At 37.6% G+C, this 27093-nt stretch overlaps 2 protein-coding genes across 2 annotated transcripts; one reads left to right on the top strand and one right to left on the bottom strand.

The window, feature by feature from the left end:
- Positions 1-1080: 1080 nt before the first annotated feature.
- Positions 1081-7633, top strand: lysmd2 (LysM, putative peptidoglycan-binding, domain containing 2). The gene is made up of 3 exons (XM_087793817.1): positions 1081-1689; positions 3548-3888; positions 7124-7633. The coding sequence occupies exons 1-3, from the start codon at positions 1438-1440 to the stop codon at positions 7170-7172; spliced, it is 642 nt and encodes a 213-aa protein (XP_087649943.1). The 5' UTR covers positions 1081-1437; the 3' UTR covers positions 7173-7633.
- Positions 7634-7672: 39 nt separating this feature from the next.
- Positions 7673-26489, bottom strand: scg3 (secretogranin III). The gene is made up of 12 exons (XM_087793816.1): positions 26149-26489; positions 24190-24242; positions 24070-24112; positions 23665-23889; positions 19687-19829; positions 19300-19446; positions 18991-19225; positions 16144-16260; positions 14252-14335; positions 12866-12976; positions 12103-12192; positions 7673-8386 (listed from the first exon to the last, which is right to left on the bottom strand). The coding sequence occupies exons 1-12, from the start codon at positions 26240-26242 to the stop codon at positions 8268-8270; spliced, it is 1461 nt and encodes a 486-aa protein (XP_087649942.1). The 5' UTR covers positions 26243-26489; the 3' UTR covers positions 7673-8267.
- Positions 26490-27093: the final 604 nt, after the last annotated feature.

Here is a 27093-nt window from a genome sequence, read left to right as displayed (position 1 = left end):
TGGTGAGACTGTGTCACTCACTTCAAAAAAAGAAAAGGGGATGTTTTTGCGTCTATCAAGCTCAGGTCATGATGATACGTTGATTCGGAAAAACTGACTCTGACTAGAAGTTATTATTGTTTATAAAGTTTAACTTTGGCTTCAAACCACAGGTTTTTATTAGAGTCATGATTCGAGACGAGGATTCTGTGTCTCACCCACTTCATGACCAACAATGTGTCAAAAAGTTTTAACAGGATCTAAAATGTTAATAGAAGCGTTTACTTTGAACCTCTTTGGATATATTTTGAAGGTTAGAAATTAAATTCTCTAAAACTCCTCGCTTTGGAATTAACATGTCTCAAATAGTGGTCAGTATTTTTTAAAGAAATGACATGATGCACAAAATGAACTAACAAAAGTAATACATTAGTTGTGTATTTGGAAAAAGTTAATCATGAAAAAACACACTTACTCCATAAGGCTGCATAGTATTACCTCTTGAGGCTCCATAGTATTACTCCGCGAGGCTCCATAGTATTACTCCGCTAGGCTTATAGTTTTACTCCGTAAGGGTGCATAGAAAAACATGTCACACTTGGAGATTCTTTACAATTTGAAAAACTAAAAAAATAACTCTCATGAAAAAACAAAACAATAAATAATCCATAATAATCATTTTATGAACACAAAGAAAACAAATATACATCTGTCAGAGGGGGAGTTCAAAATGAAGTTTAAACTAAGGAAAAAATAAAATAACAAATACAGTAAAAGTAAAATAATATTGTGGAGAAAAAAAACATGACAAATTAAACACAATAATCTAATAAAAAAAAAAAACCTAGGATAGAGAGCGATTAGAAACAATTAAATTATACTGAAATTGACAAAAAATAAATGCCACGACAACAGTAGTAGTCTGATGAGAATAAGAAAATACATTGTGACATTGTGTATTCGAGTCACTGTGCAGTTAAACCACATCCATAATAAAATACAATACTAAGTAAGTAAATAAGTAAGTCATTTTTATTTGTATAGAGATTATTGCTGGAGTTAGAAAATATTTTTGTGAAGTTCGTATGTGTCTAAAATATTAAATTTAATTAAATTTAATAAAAATTAAACGTATCAAATTTGATTATATTAATAATTTAAATCGTAAATCCAAATTGTATTTGTTTTTTTTTGTTTTTTGTTTTTGCTGCTTTATTTCAAAACCAAAGACGGAAATGACGTTTTCTTACCGGAAGTCTCTGGCTATGTGACGTCATCACGTCAACGTTCTACATCTATGACCAAAGCGGACTGAGGTGGATCCAAACATGTCTCCTCGTCCACAGGGAGGACTCGCGGTCGTGACCGGGGATGGGAGTCTCCCCGCCGCCTGAAGCGAGACCCTCAGCCGGACACGTCGAGTGAGAAGACTTGTTGGCGCGAGAGTCACGAGAGAAAATGGCGGAGTTCTCTCCGGTGCTGCCGATGCGCGATGGTGGCGGCGGCGGACGTCTCTGTCAGCCCATCTTCCCTCGGTCCAGGTCCGGTTCCGAGTCGGACAGCGAACTGTCCCAGAGTCTGGCCCGAACCAAGATCCGCTCGTACGGGAGCACGGCCAGCGTCACCGCGTCCCTGGGCGAGAAATTCATCGAGCATCGGGTGACTGACGGTGATACCCTGCAAGGTGTCGCCCTCAAGTACGGGGTGTCGGTGAGTCCTGACACTTTTGGTGAACCTTTATTATCATCCTGGTGCTTTCAACAACAACCTTGCAATACAACACACTGTTATTTGGGATGTCAACTATTAACATAATAATAACAACCTCCAGAATAAGATTAATATTCTTTATACATTAGAAATGTCACTTCAGTCCATCAACTCAAACTATTGTTATTATTGTTTATGTTAAGATACTTCTTAGCTCGACACTGTCAAAAGTATTCACTGGCTTGTTTGTCTACTAAATAACACACTAGATAAATATTATCATCTTAAACCTACACGTGACAGACTTGTCAGAATACATTTTTAAATAAAAACCTCTACAATAAGACTCCTGTTGTGTTATTAGTTTTATCTTGCCCTTTAAAGTATATACTTTATTGAATATTGTTTTGATTGTTTAAGCGCTTTGTGACCCTGGTCTGGAAAAGCGCTATACAAATACAATTACTTACTTACTTACTTACTTACTTACTTACATTGATTAATAGCCAAACTTTGGGATTTTGGTGAAATAGTTTTGACCCTAACTTAAAGTTTTTTAAGCGTATCTTTGACGTCAACAACATCAATGTTTGGATCCAGTGAACTTTCGAGTTCAATTCAAGGATTCAGGTTCTGTATTTGATGTTTTTTCAGTTGTTGAATCTATGTATTATACTGCTGTTCTTATCAACAAGTATTACATCATGGCAGTCAAAGGTAGTACCAGCTGTTACGTTCTCTTTACACTTCCAAATGGAAAAAAACACGATAATATCCTGGAGAGCTGTATAATAAGTCAATTTCCTATTTTAAAAACGAGACACTTGACTGTTCCTCCCCTGTTGAAACACCTATGATTGGGTATTGATCGGAAATTATGGATACCAGTACTGATACTGATCCCTTCACTTTAATACCTGTTCCTGAATGATACTTTTTTCAATACCATTTTTATAAGATCATTTTTAACGAAAAGAAAATGACTAAACGCATAGTAAATCTATCTTGAGTTGAAATATTGATTATAATAATAATCATTTCCAGTTGTAAATAACACTTGCTAACAGGCGACCGTCTTTGTCACTTAACAGTTTTTCCTCATAAATATTCAGACGCTATCAAGTTTTAATATAAACCTTGCACCGAAAGAGGAAGCATGTTTCGATACTTGGTGCTACCGAAACGTTTCGATTGTTGCTGCAAATGAACCGCAGTTCGAGCCCTAATCTGTTTAACATGGTACTTATTGAGTTGTCTCTATTTATTATTGATGTACTGGTAGTTAAAATGTCATGCAGTATGTATTACTACTGCCACTGTTTTCCTAGTCTTTTACATTTGATTTACAATATGCCACTTCAAACTGATCTCTTTCATCGCTTAATTCTGTCTTATGACCATCATTAATCAATACGTCCGTTGATTTACTGTAATTGATCCTGTAACTGCCAACGTAGTCTAGTCAACACAAGGCTACAAACCGCGTTGTTTGAGTAATTGAAAAATATTTGCACAAGCACAGGCTGATCATGAAAAATGTCTAATTCAATCATCGCCAACTGCTTAGTCCCCCGAGTTGTCAACACAAACATCTGACGGGACCGTTGACAGTTATGGAGGTTAAGTTTATTCCATCACTTCCTGGAAAAGATGCAGCAAATGGGAGCATAAAGAGTAAAACAATCGTTTTTATTCTCAAGCTTTTGAACCACCGATGAATGAAGGCTGATAGTTTCTTCTGGTGTATTCGATAAATAAGAGATACTTCCTGCCTAAAGAGATACTGATGTCTTCAGTTTCCTGAACTTAAGATCGTTGTCAAAACCTTAACTGTGTCCTCTTCACCCTCTTGTGCCAGATGGAGCAGATAAAAAGAGCCAACAAGTTGTTCAGCACCGACTGCATCTTCCTCAAAAGTAGCCTCAACATCCCGGTCTTGTCAGAGAGGCGCTTCGTATTCAACGGACTGTCGCTCGAGTCACCGGACGGAGACGGTGAACCCCCTTGTCAAGATGCGACCTCCTCTATGTTACAAAATATCGAGGGGCCGTCGACGCCTCCTTCATCTCCGCGGGAGAACTCCAGAACCCCCCAGACTCAACCGGAGGAGCTCTCAGCCAAAGACTTTTTACACAGACTGGACTTGCAAATCAAACAGTCGAAGCAGGCGGCGCGACGACTGAAGGAGGAGGAGGACAGGTGAGTTACCTCCGACTGCACTCCCATGTATTGGTGTCATCAACATCATTGTTTTCTCAACGTAGGGTTTCACAATAATCACGTTTAATTCAAAAATAGATTCGGTCCCAGATTTCACTGGAAGTGGGTGTTATATTTTCCAAGAGTCAATAATACGAGATAAGAAAAAACAGTCGACAGAACAGATTGTGTTGCTTCCATTTTTTCAGCCACAAGCTCGAGCCTCCAGGACCTCAGACATTAACCATGACACACCATTTTCTACTGGATAGAGTGAGAACAGGGACACATTGTTGGCCGAGATGAAATTCAGTGTGAAAGCAGCTGTAGACCTCATTCTTCAAGAACTTTCTTCGGGGCCATCTTAACAATATAACTGGCTCCTTACTCATCTTTACATTTAAAATAAAAAGCCCTCATTGTAAGACTTGGGTTATGGATGTGATTGAAGGTTTGTATGTCATTAAAAAAAAGCAGAAAAAGAAATACATTTAACAGGAATTATATGATTACATTTATCTCAATAAAACCTGTGACTTTAACAAGTTATTGCATTAAAATGTAGTTTAAAAAACGATGAATATATTTTAATGTAACTTATTTATTTATTATTTAAACATATTATTTACAGTTGCATTAAGGGTGTGTGAGTATTTCTCCTTCACTGGTTGACAATGCTAGTAAACCACTAAAAACAAATTAAGCAAGATTAAATTCAATTGAGTTTAAAAAATGGCCCCAAGCCTTTATTTTGCTACTGATATTAGTATATTTCTTACTTCTCTCAAACCCTCCTTGTTGTCTGTCCATCTTGATCCTCAACTGTGATTTAAACTTCAAGTCAACGAGTGAATCACCACATTACTCTCAGTTTATAGTTTAGCTTATTGATTATTAACATTTGTTAATATGTCTTTCTGATTTATTGTGAATATAACATGTGAACAAACCAACCAACCAAGAGTATGACTTGCACAAATCTCCTTCCCAGTTTTACAACCACGACTTCTGTGATGTCTTTGGTTGTCGTGTCACTCCTTTACGTGATTATAAATACCTGTAGATATCAGATTGTTTGTATCGTATCACTGAAGATCTGTCTTTGAAATCTGCCTCTTTCAAATATGAAGTTGTATTTCCGTTTATTCATACACGTTTACTCGACGGTTGCTTTTAAGAAGCCTGACCAGCTGATTTAAAACTTTGATTATATATTTTATTATTATTATTATTTATTTGTCAACATACATATTCGATGTTTTAATCTTGTTCTGCTGTAAACAGAATACCTGTGTGACTAGGATCATTTTACTTCTACAAATAAAGGTTTGTTTGAGGTAATCCATTCAATATTAAATTAACTTACAATAATTAGCAAACATTTACATGACCAACTAACTAAATAACTACCATTAAAGTGTGTAGAGTTTTCAGTTTGCCTTTTTTGATAAAGTAAAATGCACCAGCTTTGTTGATATTTACATGTTAAACTTAAAATATAGATCTAAATGTTACATCTTACAAGGCTCTTAGAGTAATAGTTCATCCAAAATACAAACTTCACTCATTTTCTACTCATTTTCAGAGTAATCTGTTCTTTTACAGTTAAGACAAAAATGTTTGTTCATTTTAATGTAAAGACTGGAGCTCAGTTGTCTTCGTCGTCATCTTCGTCCAATAAAACAAACTTAAAAACATCAAAATACCTCCGAACTGCTCGTCTGTAACGTCCATCTTAACTCAAGTCAACTCAACTCAACTCAACTTAACTTAACTCCATTCGTTGCAACCTTTAATCGACCCATGATAGGAAACGCAGAAATAAGAAGAAGCTTTATCATCTTAGGCTTGACAATATTCTTGCCACATATGTGTGTCTTCGACCTGCTCCGGCTCCACAGTGAGAAAAGAGAGTTTAAACATGTTTTCTAAACTACTGGTTGAGGATTATCCACACGTGATCATGTTAGTACTAAGCTCCATCAGAATGTCAACAAGTGCAAATATACAGCTTTATTCATGTTTATTAACAAGAGGCTTACTCTCGTGTTATATCGTCTTCTTTCTACTCTCCTTCATCTTACTTGCATGTTATATTATCTTCTTTCTACTGTCCTTCATCTTACTTGCATGTTATATTATCTTCTTTCTACTGTCCTTCATCTTACTCGCATGTTATATTATCTTCTTTCTTCTGTCCTTCATCTTACTCTCATGTTATATTATCTTCTTTCTACTGTCCTTCATCTTACTCTCATGTTATATTATCTTCTTTCTACTGTCCTTCATCTTACTCTCATGTTATATTATCTTCTTTCTACTGTCCTTCATCTTACTCTCATGTTATATTATCTTCTTTCTACTGTCCTTCATCTTACTCTCATGTTATATTGTCTTCTTTCTACTGTCCTTCATCTTACTCTCATGTTATATTATCTTCTTTCTACTGTCCGTCATCTTACTCTCATGTTATATTATCTTCTTTCCACTGTCCTTCATCTTACTCTCATGTTATATTGTCTTCTTTCTACTGTCCTTCATCTTACTCTCATGTGATATTATCTTCTTTCTACTGTCCTTCATCTTACTCTCATGTTATATTATCTTCTTTCTACTGTCCTTCATCTTACTCTCATGTTATATTATCTTCTTTCTACTGTCCTTCATCTTACTCACATGTTATATTATCTTCTTTCTACTGTCCTTCATCTTACTCTCATGTTATATTATCTTCTTTCTACTGTCCTTCATCTTACTCTCATGTTATATTATCTTCTTTCTACTGTCCTTCATCTTACTCTCATGTGATATTATCTTCTTTCTACTGTCCTTCATCTTACTCTCATGTTATATTATCTTCTTTCTACTGTCCTTCATCTTACTCTCATGTTATATTATCTTCTTTCTACTGTCCTTCATCTTACTCACATGTTATATTATCTTCTTTCTACTGTCCTTCATCTTACTCACATGTTATATTATCTTCTTTCTACTGTCCTTCATCTTACTCTCATGTTATATTATCTTCTTTCTACTGTCCTTCATCTTACTCTCATGTTATATTATCTTCTTTCTACTGTCCTTCGTACACATGTGTTGCTCAAAAACATTTCCTTACAAAAGCCCTTTAACTTCATCTTGTGTAGTCGGTTCCAGGCGGACGATCCTGCTTCATTCATTATTCACTGCGAGTCGGCGTTCCAAGTCACATTTCTTGTCTCTTGTGTATCTGCAGGAGCGTCGAGGAGTACACGGCTCCAACCTCGTCCTACCAAGAGATCTGAGCTGCACACACGGCTGCATCCTGCTTTTATCATATTTATTTTTGTTTTTAATGCCTTCTTCTTATTTATTATTTTTATGTTTTTTGCTGTTGTTTTGTAACGTTTATCGCACCTTGATATCAGGACCCATCGAACTACACTCACATAATCTGCTGCTGAGGACCTGTGTCTCTAGAGTCACAATCCTCTCAAGCTTTACGGGATGTTAAATAACCACCGGTTTTCAATCTGTCGCTCCGTTAAATCAAGCTCTGCTCGATATGTTTTAGAACCAGGACACAGGATAGACTCGAGCCTTTGAACATTTGCCTTTTTGGTGCAAGCAAAAGGGACTGCAGCTCTGTTTTTTTTGAAGTGTGAATGTACGATTCAAGTGTGTGGACCAGCTGTTTCTAGTGTGCTTCTACATTCTGTTGCTTTTTTTTCTTTTTTTGGACAGAATAAAACCCTATTTAAACTGACGTTTCATTCTGTTGTGTCGCTTCATTCAAGTTCACAAGTAAAGAAAGGGAAATGCTTTATTTGCTTTAACAATTTTAGGAAAGAAAGCCGCTATTTACATTGAAAAAATACTCCCTTGTGTCGAAAGAGAAGGATGGAATAAACTCACTGACACGTGTTGAGAAAGATGACGCAGACATCGCCCCCTTGTGGATGTTAGAATGGTTACATCAAAAGAAACGATGGAGCTCTAATGCGTTTAAAGAAATTCCAGGAGCACATTTTTCCACTTACACGAAAACAAAGAAAATGACATACGTCAGGCTAAAGGCAGGGTTACACATGAGAAACACACTGATCAGCCGTAACATTATGACCACCACTAGGATGGTTATTACTCATTATAGTCTCAGCCACGTCAGGGTGGTCATAATGTTTTGGCTGCTTGATTGACAATCGATAGATAAAGTGAAAGCCTTGTAATCTCATAACATTCATCTCGTACTCGGGTCAGTCTGAGTTTTACATTAATGCTTCTTTATGTCTCTCAGCAAATTTGGCATTCCAGGTTTGTTGACTCTCATGGTTGATTGGGAGAGATCAAAGATTCTAGATACATTTTTTGTGGTGAATTTGTGGTAGAGGATGTGTCAGTTACAGGCTGCTGTAGATCCTCTTGATGGTGTCGCCCTCGTCCTTGGCGATGATGCCCTTCTCGATGTACGAGTCCACTTGTTGGTCCATGAAGTCCTTGAGTTTGGAGAGGTCGTAATCTGCAGAGGAGGAGGAAACGGAGAGTGTCATGTGTGTCGTCCTCCGTGAAGCTTCAACACAAGCTGTTCTTTCAACCTCGTACAAAACTTCAAGGTTGGTTTTAAAAAACGCTCAAGAGTTCAGATTTTCATCTGTTGAGATCACATAAGAGATGTTTCTTTTCACCGCAGACATAAAAGGTTTCATTTAATCCTGGACCGTATAGAGATCAGTCTTTTGAAAACCTGTAAACTCAAGAAGTTTTGTGTTTTTTTCTTCTTTTCCTGGACATAAATAAAGGTATGTTCCAGACGAGGAGGACGACTTCTTATAGTTGGCGAAGCTGAATTATACCAACAGCAGCAAAGATCTTGTTATTGTTGTCACCTTCGTGAATCAAAAGGAAAACACAATATGTGCCATTTCATGATTTTTTTAAAAAATTTAATTGTGCTAAAATTAGTTAAAAAGAATACAAACTGTTAGTGTAAGTGTCGTACTTCACATAATAATATGTATAATATATATTTTTTAAATCCATTGTGACTATAAATCTAAACGTTTTACTCATTCTAATCAAAAAACATAACTTTGTGCATAAACTTGATTAGAATAGGTGAAAAGTAGATTTATAATCATCCATATAAATTAAAGTATATTCTCTGGATTTGAGCCCGTACTGCAGTTTTAGAAACAACTCTGTAACTCGTAAATGTGAATGAATGAAAGGTATATTCACTAGCTTGTCGAGTCATTAATGAGCCTAACTAGCTAAAAATGTGAAATTTATAAATAAAATAATAAACAATATTTGTATCGGATTTTAAAGCAGCAACATGTAACATTTTAAAATGATTGATTTTTACAATTCATTCATAATTTCCACAATGATTGGTTACATTGTGAAAAGTCATGACTCAGAGGATAGCACATTATTATATTAACTATTTTCTTTACTAATGTTGTCGGGGTGACCCGCCCGACGAGTCTGTGAGGGTCATGTGACCACCAGACTACTTTACAGCAGTGGGTCAGAGACAGTGTTTTCATATGAAGTACGAGATAAACAAGAAACTGACACCCTTATCTTAAAATGTATTCTGGTTCTGTAGAATAACAAAAAAACAAATATACTAAATATAAACTATTTTTCTATGAACTCTTCGTATTACTTATTCCTGGGTACTCCAAAATGGAGGAGACTTTATAAAGAGTCAGTTTCTTGGACTTAAATGTTTAATCAGAATGGAAAAGTGTAGCTATTGACACGGCTCTGGATCATGTGAATTAATAATGTAAGTCAGTCAAATCTCCTTTGTGTCCCATAATGCACTGCAACAGTTACAAGGGTCAACCTCAATTTTAAATTAGACAGGAAGTTCTTTCGACCTGTAGGTCATTTTAAACAGGGAAATGAGGATTGATTCGATGACTCTTGATCGTTGTTGTTGTGGTTTAAATCGTGGAAGCGACGGATCATGACGTGTACAGATCAGACGTCTCAATCTTCTCAACACAGTTCTGCTCAGGCCACACACCCAAACAAGCCGTAATCTGGTTGCACACTTCATTTTCTGGCTGGATTAAGGTCAAAGTGATCAGAGGGGAAACCGTGGAAGCAAGACTCAAACATCAACAAGAATCTCCGTCGTGTGGAAACATTCTCGACCCACACATTAAAACTGCTACGTTTAGAGACGACGCTCCTTCCACATCGACTCATCAGCCTCACGACAACGGCAGGAAACTCATCACGCTGTTCCATGACATAAAAGATATGGCCGTTTATTACGTGTATTCAAGATACAGTTGCCGTGACACGGTTTGCAGACACACACGACTTGCCGGAGAGATTAAATCAATGTGATTACAACAACAGTCTTGAGTCCTCGGTGCCGTGAAGCAGAATCAGGATGTCGTTGTAACATCCATCTGCTGCCCTGGCTAATCTGTGTGATAGACAAGTGTAGGCGTACACACACACACACACTCACAGACACACACATGCTGAGATGGTCCTAATGGTAGAGTAAACACACCAGACAGCTCGCTGTTTCTATGACAGTCATTTTGCTTGAAAAGCCTTTTGTTTGCACCAGCTGCACATTGTTGCTGGTACAAAAGTGTTTAAGGAGTTTTAAATGTTCAGTATTTCCACTCAGGGGTTGCCACGGCAACGCAGCCTCCTCTCGCCTCACATCAATCTCCTTTATTTCCTTCAATGTTTTACTGTCAATCATGGGTCTACTTACTACCACCTCCATGTCCAACATGTCTCCTGACTCTTCACATTATCACATCACTCTTATTATATCATGTTTAAGTGAATGAAAACTATTTTTTTTCAAATAAATAAATAAAGAAAAACCCACACACCCATATATATATATATATATATATATATATATATATATATATATATATATATATATATATATATATATATATATATATATATAAAATGTAAACCTGACTTTTAAGGCTTTTGAAAATATACTTTTCTAAATGATTTTGATACATTTGTTATTAAAATTATTTCAGTGAAAATTAACTTATTAACTTTTCATACGATGAAACGACGACGTACGCGGTGACATTTGAAGCGTTGAAAACGGCCGCACCACGTGACCGGTTCAGGAAGTGGATCGTGTTGTTTAATTATAGGTTTAAGTGCCAACCACTATAAGCTCTTTAAATATTTTATATTTAAATATATTTGATTTAAATATATATATATCTAATATATATAAGCATTCATGCAAAAACAACATAATTTTCACCTCTGTCTATTGCATTGTTTTATATATATATATATATATATACGTATATATATTGAAACAGAAGTAATAATAAATAAAATTAGTAGAAGAGATTATAGTAATAAAACAATTGTAGTAACTTTTGTTGTCTTTTTTTTTTTTTACGAAGACATAGTTGAGTTAAAACATCTTTGAGGTCCCTTTTATCCCGAATTATTTATAAAAAATTCATCCAACCAAAGCCTGTGTCTTAAGAGTTTTACATTTTTCTTTTACTGCAGAATTTCTGTGTGAAGATATTGAAAAGAAAGACTTGATGTTTCCGAGGGTCTGTCGAGGACCAGCTGGTTCTGGACAAGTGCCGCCTCATGACAGCTCATTTTGGCACAGTCACCGTCCAGAGCAGGGAAAGTTGGGTGTTTTTCGAGGACATTCATTGTAAAAAGATACTATTATCTGTCTCCTCACTTGGAGCCTCCGGTCCCCCTGACAACCACGAGACCCGGGCCTGAATCCTAATGAAGCTTCTTCTGCTCTGCCGGGTCAGTGGTTCTATTTACTGGGTCACACGATCGGCTCTCTGTAGCCCGGCCGTGTCACTTATTGATCGGACCCAATTTGACGGGGACAGTGAGCGCACGCCCTCGTTACCCACGTCATCCCTGCTCTGTATTCACGCACAGAACTGTGTCAAAGTGCTTGGAGAGGTCGGCAGTTTGTGGGTCACTTGCACTGTGAGGATCATTATTCTCCAGGGCTGAGAATATGCTGCAGGATGTGAGTAAATCCACGTCTGAGTAGGGCTGTAATTGGGACAGACTCCTAAATGAGGCTGAAGACCATCTCCTAGTTTCTCATTTGAAGGACCTGATGTTCTTTGTGGAATTCCCAAACACGGCTAAACCTTCCCATTGAAGCAGTTGTTTTAAAAGCTGCAAGTGTACAAAATGAAGATACAAAAAAAACAAGCATTTTACCTTCTTTCCCCTCGTCTTTGTTGTGTTTCTTCAGCCACTCGATGTTCTTCCTGATGGCCTCCAGGTACGTCTCTGACTTGCCGGGATGATCTGAAGCAGAGAACCAGTTTTTAAATGAGCCGACATGGGAGCATCGATCTGTTTTTCCTGCTTTGCTTCAAAGCTTCCTGTTCTATTTAACTCTCATATGAAGTGAAAAAAAAAGAAGCGTCTTCATCCTATTAATTATTCATACAAAAGTTTTCCTTCAGCAAGATTGATCGTTTGTTTGCAAAGATTCATGGGAGAAACTCGAGGCTACTCTTTTATACATGGTTTATTAGAAAAGCTTTTCTTAAGGAAACACTATTATTTTTGTACAAATCCTTTTTTTTTTTTGTGTGTATACGTGGGATTAGTGTGCGTCCTACTGTGACAGACCATCATGGCGACTGTGATAATCATCGCTGAGAGTGTTACCACACTGGCCTACTTTAGCCACAAAGCTGTGAGTGGACTGGACTGTGGGTCGCCGTCTACTTCCTGCTGGCTGGACTACAGCAGAAAGGTCTGGGACTTCAAATCCATATGATGAAGGTTTTTATGTAGCTTTAATTTCTTCTAATGAATGATGTAAAATGTTTCTGACGTCACTTTCACTATATTAAACTCATTTATTCACACAACATCACAAGGAAAAACAGCAGTAAGTTGAATCGACATCAACTACAAGGCACGATTACAAACTACGGGACTGGAAGAAGCTGTAAGACGGGGGACTGACTGGTCTCGCTCGAGCGCTGCTCCTCCTTGGTGGAGTCCTTCAGGTTCTCGTATTCCTTCTGCATCTTGGCCGCCTCTGCCTTGGTGTTGTCGTCCTCGTCCAAAGTCTTACCTGCGGCACAGAAACAACGTGGGCGGAGTTAAAAATGTGAGAGGTTCAAGAGGAACATCGTGGGAACAGAAGTGTCAGGAGCTTATGAAACTGGAAAAGTATCAATAATTCCTGTAATACAACATCCCTGTTACTGTTGTAATAGTACCAGCAGTACTGTAGAAAAAGCAGGAGTTTTAAGAGCAGTATTTAATAGTTACAGAAACAGTAGTATGAGTGAAAACAGTAATCATAGCAGTAGTTTTACTAGTATTGGTAGCAAAAACAATAGTATAAGTAGTAGTGTTGGATATACCGGCTATTGTAGTAGCATTACTGGAAGTCCTAGTAGAATTAGTAGTAGTGTTGGTTATTAAAGTAGAGGTAAAGGTAGAAGTAATAACAGTTCAATAAGTTATTTAAAAAAAAAAAGTAGTAGTAATATTAGCACTAGCAGTAGAAAAAGACACAGCTGTAATAGTAGTTCTACTAGTAGTGCAAGAGGTAGAATTAGCATTAGTAATAGTACAAGTAGTAGAAGTATTAATAGGAGTAGTCATAGTAGCAATAGTATAAGAAGTAGTAAAAGTAGTTTTAGTAGTAGCTGCAGCAGTAGTTGTAGGAATGATAGTACAAGTAGGAGTAGTGTCATTAGTACAAGAATAAATAGTAGTAGCAGTAGCAGCATTACTAGTTTTAGTAATAATAGTACAGGTAGTAGTAGGAGTAGTATAATTTGTAAAAGAATAAATAGTAGTAGCAGTAGCAGCAGCAGTAGTAGAAGTAGTAGCCGTAATAGTACAAGAAGTAGTGGTAGACATAGCAGAAGTATTAATATTAGTAGTATCAGCAGACGTAGAAGTATCAGCAGTATTATTATTATTAGTAGTATTGGTCCTAGCAGCAATGATAGTAGCAGTAGTAGTAGGTGTAGTAGTAACATGGTTCAGAAGTCAATGTAGTAGGTTCAAGACTTGTCTTGAAGTGGATGTAGAAGCAGTAGAACAGAAAGTTGTACTATACATTGGATGTTTTCGCATGCAGTTGTTGTTAAAATAAAACAGTTAAAAGTTACAACAGCGACAGTAATACTGACGTTGGTGCCAGTGGTTTTAGAGACACAATTAAACGTAATTGTTTTTCTGGTCTAATCTCTGGCTTAAACATTGGGGCAGTAGATTTTCTTGAATCTGAGAACATTTATGGAACATTAAAGCTCAATGTAACGGATACAGTGAACACATAAAGTTAAAAACAGTTCCAGCTAGTCATGCAACAGGTCAGAACTGCTCTCACCGTTAGCTCCAGGAAACTCGGGGGCGCCGAGAGACTTGCCCAGCTTCTTCCTGGTCTGCATGGCGATCATGGCGTCCAGGTTCTCTGCACAGTCAGAAGACACAATATTATTGTCACTTTTGAAAATCAAACAAAGCACATGCAGAGAAATAAACCCCAATATTTGATCGTTGATTCTTGGTATGAGTCGATGGACTTCCATCCATCTTTGAAACCCTATCATTGGACCGGATCACTCTTGTGGTTCTGAGTAGTCATCGCTCCTCCATTCTCTCCTGCCACCCACACACTCTCTCCACTGCCTCCCCCTCTCTCCTCCTCCTCTGCATCTCTCTTTCTTCGGGCCGATATCACTCCGGTCCAGATCATCTGGTAACGGCTCATTTGTGTACCGGGGATGACTCACTGAAGGCCAAGAGGTGAGGCGCAGGCATTGACATGTTGCTAGGTGACGCTGGATTTCCGTCCCATTATCTGGTACGAGCTTCGCTCTCAAGGCGGAGGGAGCTGAGACAACAACGTAATAGTATCCGTGTGGCGTCACTGGTCGTTCTGTTGTTGACGTGGAGGTTGTCTGACGGGTTATTGATGGACCTGTCTGTGGCGCACAAGTCTTCTTTCAACTCTTTATTTCCTTTCAGTTGATAATTACATTTTTTTTAAAGTCTATCCATCTCGCTGTCTGTCTGTATTTTCTACAGTATTTCTCTCTGTCAGCCTTTTTAAAATAGTTAGGACAAGTCCATCCATCTCTCCGTTGGTTTTTCTCTCTGACTTTTTCTCTCTTCATCTGTCCATCGTCAGTCTATTTGCCTGTCCGTCCCTCCGTTCATCAATGCCTTTCTGTCAGTCTGTGCTTACAATAGTTAGTATAAGTCAGTCTCTCCGTCCATTAGTCCATCCATCTCTCTGTCTTTCTCTCCGTCTTTTCTGCCTCTCCATCCGTCTGTCCTTCCGTCCATCTGCCCGTCTGTCTCTTCTCTCTCCATTTGTCCATCTCTCCGTCGGTCTCTCTGCTCGTCAATCTATTTGCCTGTCTGTCCATCCATTTCCCCGTCTCTCTGTCCATCTGTATATCTGTCTGTCTTCTATCTTTCTGCTAGTATCTTTCTCTTTGTCATTTTTTAGTATTTCAAATATCTCTGATATTCCACAACTCTCTCTCTCTCCCTCTGGTAGATTCTTATGAATTCATCTGTGACTTGCAGCCAATTTCCATTCGCACCTCCTCCAATTTCTTCCCAACCCGCTGGTAAGAAATCAGTCGAGCTCAAGAGCAACATTACATTCTTTCTGCATTTCACCATTTGTACTTACCGTCGTTTTATTGTCTTGTTCAGTGACTCATTTTACACGGTCTTCATTCTATTTTACCTACTTGTCTAAAGGTGTCAATAAATATCATTTTCAAATTATGTTTCATCCGTCATTAATTTAATTACTTTAAAAAACAAAAAATCAAAAACATAAAACTTATACTCGAATCTCGAGAACAAAGTACCTAAATCTGTAGATATATTCTGATTAATATTATTAAATTGTGTCTGTTTTTCAGCTCTTTACCCGTCGCTCTTAAACAACAAAGGAACACAAGCCGCCGGCACAGAGAGGACAGGTGGCTGACCTTTCCTCCGTCCAATGATGCGCCGGCCACTCATGAAAAAAACAGTTCTGAAGCTAATCTCTCTGTGGGATTCACACCCCACCGTACTCACGGATGGAAGGAAAGTGAAGACAACTGTGCTGGTAATGTGTATTATGTCAGTTTGATCTTTTGTTAATGATAATTATAAATAAAGAGCGTTGTTTTTCTTGACCTTTTATGATCTGTAGGCTAATGGAGATTATTAAAGACCTGATAGGTCGTATATGCATTTTTAACAGGGTCTTACCCAGATATGAAACTCCTTCCTCGGGTGTGATGGTGCCGTACTTCACCATCATCTTCACAAAGTCGATCAGCGTCTTCATGATGGTGATGAGCGTCTCCCGCTCCTGAGTGTCTTTCTCTGGAACCACCAACAAGGATTTATGAGTATTATATATTTTTTAAACACCAGACATCAACACTTAGAAGGTAATTGGTTCCAATAGCATGAATGGCACCACATGCTGTTGGACGGCAGGTGGTCACGCTGATTAGATTATAAATAATTAGTACTTGAACCGCCCGACTGAGGCAAACATGTGGGGAAAGTTAATGAGATCGGACGACTCAACGACCTCATAAATCTGTATCTCCCTGACAACTAGCCTGACCTTCCACTACCTTTTAGATGTTTTTGCCAAACAGTCTTTTTCCATTAACGGCGTCACAGATTCATATAAAAGTCTGTGATGAACAGATCCATAGTTTCAACCTTTGAGAAAGATAGATAGATAGATGGATATATAGATAGATAGATGGATGGATGAATGGTTGGATGGATGGATGGATGGATGGATGGATAGATAGATAGATAGATAGATAGATAGATAGATAGATAGATAGATAGATAGATAGATAGATAGATAGATAGATAGATAGATAGATAGATAGATAGATAGATAGATAGATAGATAGATGGATGGATGGATGGATGGATGGATGGATGGATGGATGGATGGATGGATGGATGGATGGATGGATGGATGGATGGATGGATGGATGGATGGATGGATGGATGGATGGATGGATGGATGGATGGATGGATGGATGGATGGATGGATGATGGATGGATGGATGGATGGATGGATGATTGGATGGATGATTGGATGGATGGATGGATGGATGGATGGATGGATGGATGGATGGATGGATGGATGGATGGATGGATGGATGGGTTGATGGATAGAAAGATAGCTAGATAGATAGATAGATAGATAGATAGATAGATAGATAGATAGATAGATAGATAGATAGATAGATAGATAGATAGATAGATAGATAGATAGATAGATAGATAGATAGATAGATAGATAGATAGATAGATAGATAGATAGATAGATAGATAGATAGATAGATAGATGGATGGATGGATGGATGGATGGATGGATGGATGGATGGATGGATGGATGGATGGATGGATGGATGGATGGATGGATGGATGGATGGATGGATGGATGGATGGATGGATGGATGGATGGATGGATGGATGGATGGATGGATGGATGGATGATGGATGGATGGATGGATGGATGGATGATTGGATGGATGATTGGATGGATGGATGGATGGATGGATGGATGGATGGATGGATGGATGGATGGATGGATGGATGGATGGGTTGATGGATAGAAAGATAGCTAGATAGATAGATAGATAGATAGATAGATAGATAGATAGATAGATAGATAGATAGATAGATAGATAGATAGATAGATAGATAGATAGATAGATAGATAGATAGATAGATAGATAGATAGATAGATAGATAGATAGATAGATAGATAGATAGATAGATAGATAGATAGATAGATAGATAGATAGATAGATAGATAGATAGATAGATAGATAGATAGATAGATAGATAGATAGATAGATAGATAGATAGATAGATAGATAGATAGATAGATAGATAGATAGATAGATAGATAGATAGATAGATAGATAGATAGATAGATAGATAGACTCTGGAGATCTCAGGGAAATTGGGTTTCCAGTTCACAACAAGTTTCATAAAAACAAGAACAAGAAAAGTGAAGATAGATAGATAGATAGATAGATAGATAGATAGATAGATAGATAGATAGATAGATAGATAGATAGATAGATAGATAGATAGATGGATGGATGGATGGATGGATGGATGGATGGATGGATGGATGGATGGATGGATGGATGGATGGATGGATGGATGGATGGATGGATGATGGATGGATGGATGGATGGATGGATGGATGGATGATTGGATGGATGGATGGATGGATGGATGGATGGATGGGTTGATGGATAGAAAGATAGCTAGATAGATAGATAGATAGATAGATAGATAGATAGATAGATAGATAGATAGATAGATAGATAGATAGATAGATAGATAGATAGATAGATAGATAGATAGATAGATAGATAGATAGATAGATAGATAGATAGATAGATAGATAGATAGATAGATAGATAGATAGATAGATAGATAGATAGATAGATAGATAGATAGATAGATAGATAGATAGATAGATAGATAGATAGATAGATGGACTCTGGAGATCTCAGGGAAATTGGGTTTCCAGTTCACAACAAGTTTCATAAAAACAAGAACAAGAAAAGTGAAGTGCAAACAAAAGAACAATACAAGGGATTACAAAGTGAAAGTGCAGTCCCTGAGTCTATTAGTGTTGAATTCTCTCCATGTGCTTCTCTGTTCACTGATGACAGTGTTCAGAGGACGACAGTCATCATCCATTTTACTTTCCTCTCTCCCACCTATTGCCAATAAAGATCCCGGAAATTGTACATTTAACTCAAATTTTTTTTTTTCTTCTCGTGTGTTTTATTTTATTTTATTTTTTGTTTTTGTTTTTATTTTATTTTATTTGATTCTATTTTATTTTGTTAATAGTGTTAAATTTCTAATTTTGTAAATAATTTGTATATTTTCAAGATCGTTTTTATTTTATTTTGTATTATCTCTTTTATTATTTCTTTTTCCTTGCACTTTATTTTTTTCAACTGTGCTGTTGTAAAAGTGTGTTTCCCCTCTGGGGATGAATAAAGATTTTCTATTCTATTCTATTCTAAAAGTCACTTTCGAAAGTACCTGAGTTTAGGCTTCTGAGAAGGCGGTAGAAGTTTGGGAAGTACTGCAGATCTCGGAGACCATCCTCTCCATTCACTTCGTTGCCGCCCTCTTCGTCTTTCTCCCATGTATCGTCTGTCTTCGCGTCTCCTTCCTCTTCGACGTCCCTGTCCACCTCGTCCTCCATCCGGTTACCATCGCCCTCTTCCTCCTCTGCGTCCTCGTTGAATCTGCGACTGGGCTGCTCCCATTCTTCCTGAAGACCGTTTTTCTCCTTGTTATTATCTTCTCCCAGGCGTCATCAGTCATATGGATTACTGAGGATCTTACCGTTTCTGCCGCCTGGTCGTCCTGCACGCCGTCTTTGTCATCGCTTTCCGTGTCTACGATTTCGTTTTTCAAAGCATTTTTCGTGATGAGATCCTGGAGCGCTTCGGCTACTTGATACTCGAGTGTGTCGGCTTGACTGTCGGTTATCTGGAAGAAAAAAAAAAGGTACAAAAAAAAGGTGCGTCAGACACAAACTCAATTACTCTCCATTGATCACTTGACGCTGGAGAAGCAGCAGTTTTTTCTACACCTCCAAATGACTTATTGACTTTTTTGAGAACAAGCATGACTGACACTGATTTCTCCAGATGCAGTAAAATCAACCTGAAAATCACCCCCTGCTGGGAGAAGGTCACGCCACACGCCGGCTTCGCCGCAGGAACTCACCAGTCCCAGCTTGAGCAGCTTGGAGACGATCCTGTCGAACACGCCTCTGTCGTCCTCCTCATAGATTTTGTTGGCGATCTTCTGAACAATGTCTTCTGCGGTCAGCGGGGTGCCGTCCACCTGCCGGAAACTCTCCGGTTCGTCTAAAAATACATCAGAGAAAGAGCGATATAACAATGTAGCCTTATCCAGTTTCACTGCTGGCAGCTCAAGACTGACCTTTGAGGCCATTATTTGGCTCAAAAGGCCTCAAAGTTTGTTTTCCTCACAAAGTCTGACGTTAGATTTGTGTTATAAAAAGACCAGTACACAGTTTGACACGTTTGAAGATGCAACATTTTGTTTGTAGTAAATTAAGCATCTGGCGATACGATACGTTTCACGATACAGGGGCAACAAATATTGCGATACAGTAGAAACAAAGATATAGTGGTAGTATTGTCGAGTACTTGACTCTGGTGTTACAGACTTTACAGAGCACATGACTCTTGACAAAGTCGTAACTGCTTTAATTTATTTTGAAGCTAAAATATGTCCAAACATCAGCTTTAAAAGCTGCAACTGTATCCTCTTGTCCTCAGTCATTACCAGGATCTTGCAGGATTTAATTGCTGTCTTAGCTGCGAAGGATGTAATGATTGCGAAAAATGCTTTGAATTTCAATGACAAATTCTTAAAAAAAAGTATTTTACACGCATAAAGTCAATACAATGCAGTTGAATATTGTTTCGGGATAAAAAAATAAAGTGATATATTTGTGTAACGATATTTGCTCGCGCTTGAAGATGCAACAGTTTGTTTGTAGTAAATTAAGGATCTGGCGATACGATACATATCACGATATAGGGGCAACAAATATCGCGATACAGTAGAAACAAAGATATAGTGGTAGTATTGTCGAGTACTTGACTCTGGTGTTGCAGAATTTACAGACCACATGACTCTTGACGAAGTCGTAACTGATTTAATTTGTTTTGAAACCAATATATGTCCAAACATCAGCTTTAAAAGCTGCGACTGCATCCTCTCGTCCTCAGTCATTACCAGGATCTTGCAGGATTTAATTGCTCTCTTAGCTGCGAAGGATGTAATGATTGCGAAAAATGCTTTGAATCTCAATGACAAATGCTTAAAAAAAAGTATTTTACACGCATAAAGTCAATACAATGCAGTTGAATATTGTTTCGGGATAAAAAAATAAAGTGATATATTTGTGTAACGATATTTGCTCGCGCTTGAAGATGCAACAGTTTGTTTGTAGTAAATTAAGGATCTGGTGATACGATACGTATCATGATACAGGGGCAACAAATATCGCGATACAGTAGAAACAAAGATATAGTGGTAGTATTGTTGAGTACTTGACTCTGTTGTTACAGACTTTACAGACCACATGACTCTTGACAAAGTCGTAACTGCTTTAATTTATTTTGAAGCTAAAATATGTCCAAACATCAGCTTTAAAAGCTGCAACTGTATCCTCTTGTCCTCAGTCATTACCAGGATCTTGCAGGATTTAATTGCTCTCTTAGTTGCGAAGGATGTAATGATTGCGAAAAATGCTTTGAATCTCAATGACAAATTCTTAAAAAAAAGTATTTTACACGCATAAAGTCAATACAATGCAGTTGAATATTGTTTCGGGATAAAAAAATGAAGTGATATATTTGTGTAACGATATTTGCTCGCGCTTGAAGATGCAACAGTTTGTTTGTAGTAAATTAAGGATCTGGCGATATGATACGTATCACGATACAGGGGCAACAAATATCGCGATACAGTAGAAACAAAGATATAGTGGTAGTATTGTTGAGTACTTGACTCTGGTGTTGCAGAATTTACAGACCACATGACTCTTGACGAAGTCGTAACTGCTTTCATTTGTTTTGAAACTAAAATATGTCCAAACATCAGCTTTAAAAGTTGCAACTGTATCCTCTCGTCCTCAGTCATTACCAGGATCTTGCAGGATTTAATTGCTCTCTTAGCTGCGAAGGATGTAATGATTGCGAAAAATGCTTTGAATTTCAATGACAAATTCTTAAAAAAAAGTATTTTACACGCATAAAGTCAATACAATGCAGTTGAATATTGTTTCGGGATAAAAAAATAAAGTGATATATTTGTGTAACGATATTTGCTCGCGCTTGAAGATGCAACAGTTTGTTTGTAGTAAATTAAGGATCTGGCGATACGATACGTATCACGATACAGGGGCAACAAATATCGCGATACAGTAGAAACAAAGATATAGTGGTAGTATTGTTGAGTACTTGACTCTGGTGTTGCAGAATTTACAGACCACATGACTCTTGACGAAGTCGTAACTGCTTTCATTTGTTTTGAAACTAAAATATGTCCAAACATCAGCTTTAAAAGCTGCAACTGTATCCTCTTGTCCTCAGTCATTACCAGGATCTTGCAGGATTTAATTGCTCTCTTAGCTGCGAAGGATGTAATGATTGCGAAAGATTCTTTCAATTTTTAATTACAAAATCTTAAAAAAAAAGTATTTTACACGCACTTTATAGTAACATAAGTCAATACAGTGCAATTGAATATTGTTACAGTATAAAAAATATAGCGATATATTTGTGTAACTATATTTGCTCGCACTCCTATAATATATCATAAAAGCGTTAACTTAAAAGTTATCAGAGTGATGCAGTCATGATAAAAAAAAAATGATATTAACTTGAGAAAAAAAGTTTTTTTAATAATCATTTCCCGCAATTGACACACTGTTAATGAAGCTCGTGTCACTGAGGAAATTAAGTGTGAAAGATAATGATTCTCACAGCTCAAATAAAACATTCATGTTGTTATTAATATTAATGATTCAGACTCTCATTGAGGCCAACAGAGCACAGGCAGTTACACAAACTGCTTTCTGGAGTTGGTCTTATGCAGATGAGAAACACTGGACGTGAATGGAAGATTGCTTTATGCCAACAATGTTTTATTAAATTCCCTAATTTTCCAACATAATGAGTTCAGTCATTAACCCCAGAGACGATGTTTGAGACGTGCGAGATCTTGATGGAAAATAGATGCAACACTGGTTGGAAATAGATATTTTGGATTGAAGATGTTTATTGAAAGAATGCTTTAGTCAAAGTAACCTATGGTCCAAACCAAAGGGTTTTTTGGTGATTTAAAAAAAACTTTTGTTTGTGTTTTGACCTACATTTGTGTGAAAACACTTTCATTGTTCTATGAATAAAATGATTGTTTTTTTAAATTATTTATTTTTTGTTATATGTTCTGGTTATTGTAAATTTATAAAAATGTCCTTCAATCAACAGATTAACTTAATGGACGAATACAAAACTAACATATGTGTGAAGTATAATAATAAAATAGCTTTTGGTTTCTCTGTTATATTTGATCTCTTCAACTCTTTTAAAGTGTTGTTTTTCTTTGAACAAATACACTGAAGCAGCTCATGCTTCGAGGCGGTGAAATATTGACGTCCATTTTGAAATCTATTTCTGTTTCAAAGGCACCCGCTTCAAAGTGTTTCCTTAAATGTAGACAGAACCAGGTGTGATCTCGCCCCGTGTCACCTACTATTTGTGGTCAATACTGGAAGACGTAGTGACTCGAGCAAAAAAACACCTTAAATATCAAAAAGGTGACTTTAAATCTGATCATTTTATCCATCATTTGATCTTTCCTGTTTGTGGATATCATGCTGCTGATGTTAAGAACTTGCGTTTCTTCAACTGACTTGCATGCAGTGTTTGGCAACAGAGCAGAAGAGGATAATCTTTCTCTCTACATCCACGTGTTCTTTCCGTCTTTCTCTCCGTCAAGGCTTATCTCTTCTTCCCAGACACGTGTCTCCTCTGCTGACTCGCTCTCAAAATGTCCGCCCGGTGACCGGGGATTGACAGAGGCAGCCTTCAAGGACTCAGCTTTTTTGACAAACCGGGGTCAGGGTCAGACACCGAGAGGCGCAGCGGCGGCGGTACCTACCCTGGTACTTGTCTATCCCGCTCTTCGTGGAGTCGTAATCCTCCACCAGCCGCCGGCTTTTGGTGGAATCCGACTCGTCGGGGACGAACTGATCGACTTGACCGGACTTGAGTGACAGGTCGTCGCCGTCGTCTTTCGACTTCTGGCTGTCGGCCATCTTCCTCAGCAAGGCCGACTCATCCTGCTCGGCCTCGGCGTCCTTGGACGCGGGGGGACGAGCGCTCTCTGAAGAGGAGACCAAAAGTGTCAGACCGGACGTATAGAAGGAGACGGATCACAATGACACGCTTCTATTACTTTCTCAGTGCTGATGGAACATGTTTTACTGGAACAACTGCAACATGAACCCACTCACTCGGCAGAAATAGAGGCATTAATTGATTGGAGACGAAGGTTTCCACTTACCAGCCGACAGAACCGCCGCCTTCACGCTGTCCGCCTCCGCGATCTGCAGACGGTTATCAAATAAAGATGCAATTAATGGTGTTTCGTGCAACTGACGGTTCATTTTGGAAAGAGACAAACCTGCTCTTGAAGCGGTTTCTCCTCAGTTAACTCTCTGTTGTGCACTGATTTATCTGCAAACACAGAGGTCAGCATTAGCTCCTGGATTTTAGGGCCAAAGAACATTCCTCAGTCAGAGTGAAATTATTAATTCACATACACGAAAACCTAGAGACTAGATAGTGTTGAGGAAATAAATGTTTTAAACAAATGAAACAGTATTTATAAAAGAACTAAAATATGTTTTTTATATGATTCAATTATAATATAACTATAAAAATACATTTAATAGAGCTATTGCTTTTATCTTAACGCTCTATCTCTTAATTATTATTAGTAGTCATTTATTTTGTATCGTTCAATTTCCTAATGTTGTTGTCTGCATTAATGATTTCTATTTTTTATAGCCTATTGTCCTAACTTTTAGAATGTATTTTTCTTATACTGTACATAAATTGTGTTGAAGCAAATGCAAATAACCTTGTTTAAAGTCATAGATTGTTTGATTTGTATATTATTTGTGCTGGTATATGGAAATATACTAAAATAAATAATCATGACATAGAATAATAATAGTCCTTTAGTGGGGTAATGGACAATATCTGAGACATGTTTATTTAATAGTCTTGTACACACATGTGTGTATTATAAAATATGCATATATTAAAATAGCATATCAAAAAATGTAACTTATCATTCATTATTTGTTTTATCAATATTTTTCAGCGTTAGTTGTTTAGGTTCGCTACTTTAAATATCTTAAATATAATACATTTGTGCCTATAAATCATGGGAAACAAACAAGGTTTTTGGAGTTCAAAGCGGAGAGTTTAAGATAACATGAATGAATTTCAACTTTGCTGTATTTTACAGCAAACACTTAGGAAACATTGTTATCTTAATTATAGTTATTATAATAATGGTATTATTTTAAAAACTAGTTACATGTTTGGCATTAATCAATGAGGACAGTTAGTCCCCCATATTTGCTTCATTCTTTATTTTAAGGCAAGTGCATAATAAACTGTGATACACAAGGACAACATTTTAAACACAATATCGGGCCAAAAAAAAAAGTACATCATTGAACATTCTGTAATGACACTGTTTGAACAGAAAATAATCCAAAATCGAATGTTTTCTTCGATCCTCATTTATTCTGTAATTTTACAGAAACATTGAATAGTGACCTCTGAAGCCTTTTTTGTTTTTAAGTCATTTGGGAGTTAGCAATAAAAACATTTTAACGTGGACCAAAATAGTTTTGCCAGTTCGATACATGGTTCTTATGTAAAAGAGAAACAGTATAAAGGTTGATATTAATGTCACAAAATAATAAATATTTATTTTATTTTTTAATCACAATAAATAATACATAAAAAAAAATCGTATTATATTCACTCTTTTATGATTCTTTGAGACACACATTTTATTCGATAATACAAAGGTACCAAGATTTTAACAGGGGTCTCCCAAAGAAAGTGTGGATACCCCTGAACAATAACCTACATTATTAAGCAAAAAAACACAGTACTTTATTAACAACATAATTTTCTACATTAAAATGTATTTTGACCCCTTCAGTTGAAGGTTATAAAACAATAAATACACAGTTTTACCACAAAAAACCTCGAGAGAATCAAACAATGCTAAACACTTTACACGTTTTGTTTAGTTCGTCTTCATTTCGTCGCACTTCTGGTGTGTTATTGTCACGGGGGAGAAGGAAGTTGAACTAAATCGGATTATCAAACAAAAGATTAAATCCGGGGCGAAAATAGACCGCGAGCAGCTCTAGGAGGCGTCATGAAGCCCAGCAGGAGACTCACAAACTCAAGTCCAACAACCTCCTTTCAAAATTATTGCATTTATACACCTGACACTATGGTCTAAACTTTTAAACTTGCAGTTTTTCATTGAAATATCGAGTTATTAATTCCAAAGATGCTATTTTTAGACGGAGTCTGAGGAGCCACTCACCGGCCGCGGGGACAGTCGTCGCGGGGAAGCCAGAGACCTGGACCACCACCAGCATCCCGACCACCAGCAGGAGGCCGACGTGTGTGGACGCCATTCTGTCCAAAGCTTCTAACGTCTTCTAACGTGTGGCCCCTCGTGTTCTAGTGCTGAAAGCCTGGACAGCGCCGGAGCCCCTGCTGCTGGTGCTGCTGGTGCTGAAAAGTGCCTCGGGGGCCACAGAGGTGCGGGACCGCCGGAGGAGGAGGAGGAGGAGGTTTGGACGATTCCTCGGCGAGCACCGGAGCGGCTGCTGGTGCTGGAGGATTGAAAAGATGCGAGGAGGCTGGAGCCTGGTGTGAGCTGCAGCATCAGCCGCCACTGCTGTAATACACTCTCTATCTGGACCTGCCCACTCAGGATGGAGGGAGGAGGAGACGCTGCAAGAAGTGACGCACGAGTCTTAACCCATCAAATGTTATTCTCAGTAGGAATCAAGAGATTTCAACAAACAATTCTAATGAATGTATAAAACAGCTCAGACATTTATTTGTTTATTTATTTATTATTTATTTGTCAGGGACGATGCAGTCAAAAATAGTTACAATACAAAGTTTGCAGTTGATGCGATGCAATTTATAGCTTGTGCTCATTTTCGACTCCTGTAACATTGTTGGGCCCTTTTTACAATATTTACAAATACACAATAAAAGTCCATTGTTCAAAACTATAGTAAAACATTTACAGCACAATCAAGAGTCATTGACGTACACGGTGCTACTTAAAAATGGGTACATATTTGATTTGTTTTCAACCAGGCTTTTAACCTTGAGGTGAAGATTTTAAAACTCAGATTTGGTCTTACGTTCAGTGGGAAGTGAGTTCCAAAGCTTTGCAAATGAAGTCCTGCAGAGTGGGATCTGGCACTTATGGTTTATGGATTCTCTGGTGACTCTGTTGCTGTTTTGT

The sequence above is a fragment of the Callionymus lyra genome, chromosome 6, assembly GCF_982586985.1.
Source record: "Callionymus lyra chromosome 6, fCalLyr1.hap1.1, whole genome shotgun sequence".
Classification (NCBI taxonomy): Eukaryota; Metazoa; Chordata; class Actinopteri; order Syngnathiformes; family Callionymidae; genus Callionymus; species Callionymus lyra.
This window is presented reverse-complemented; position numbering and strand designations above follow the sequence as displayed.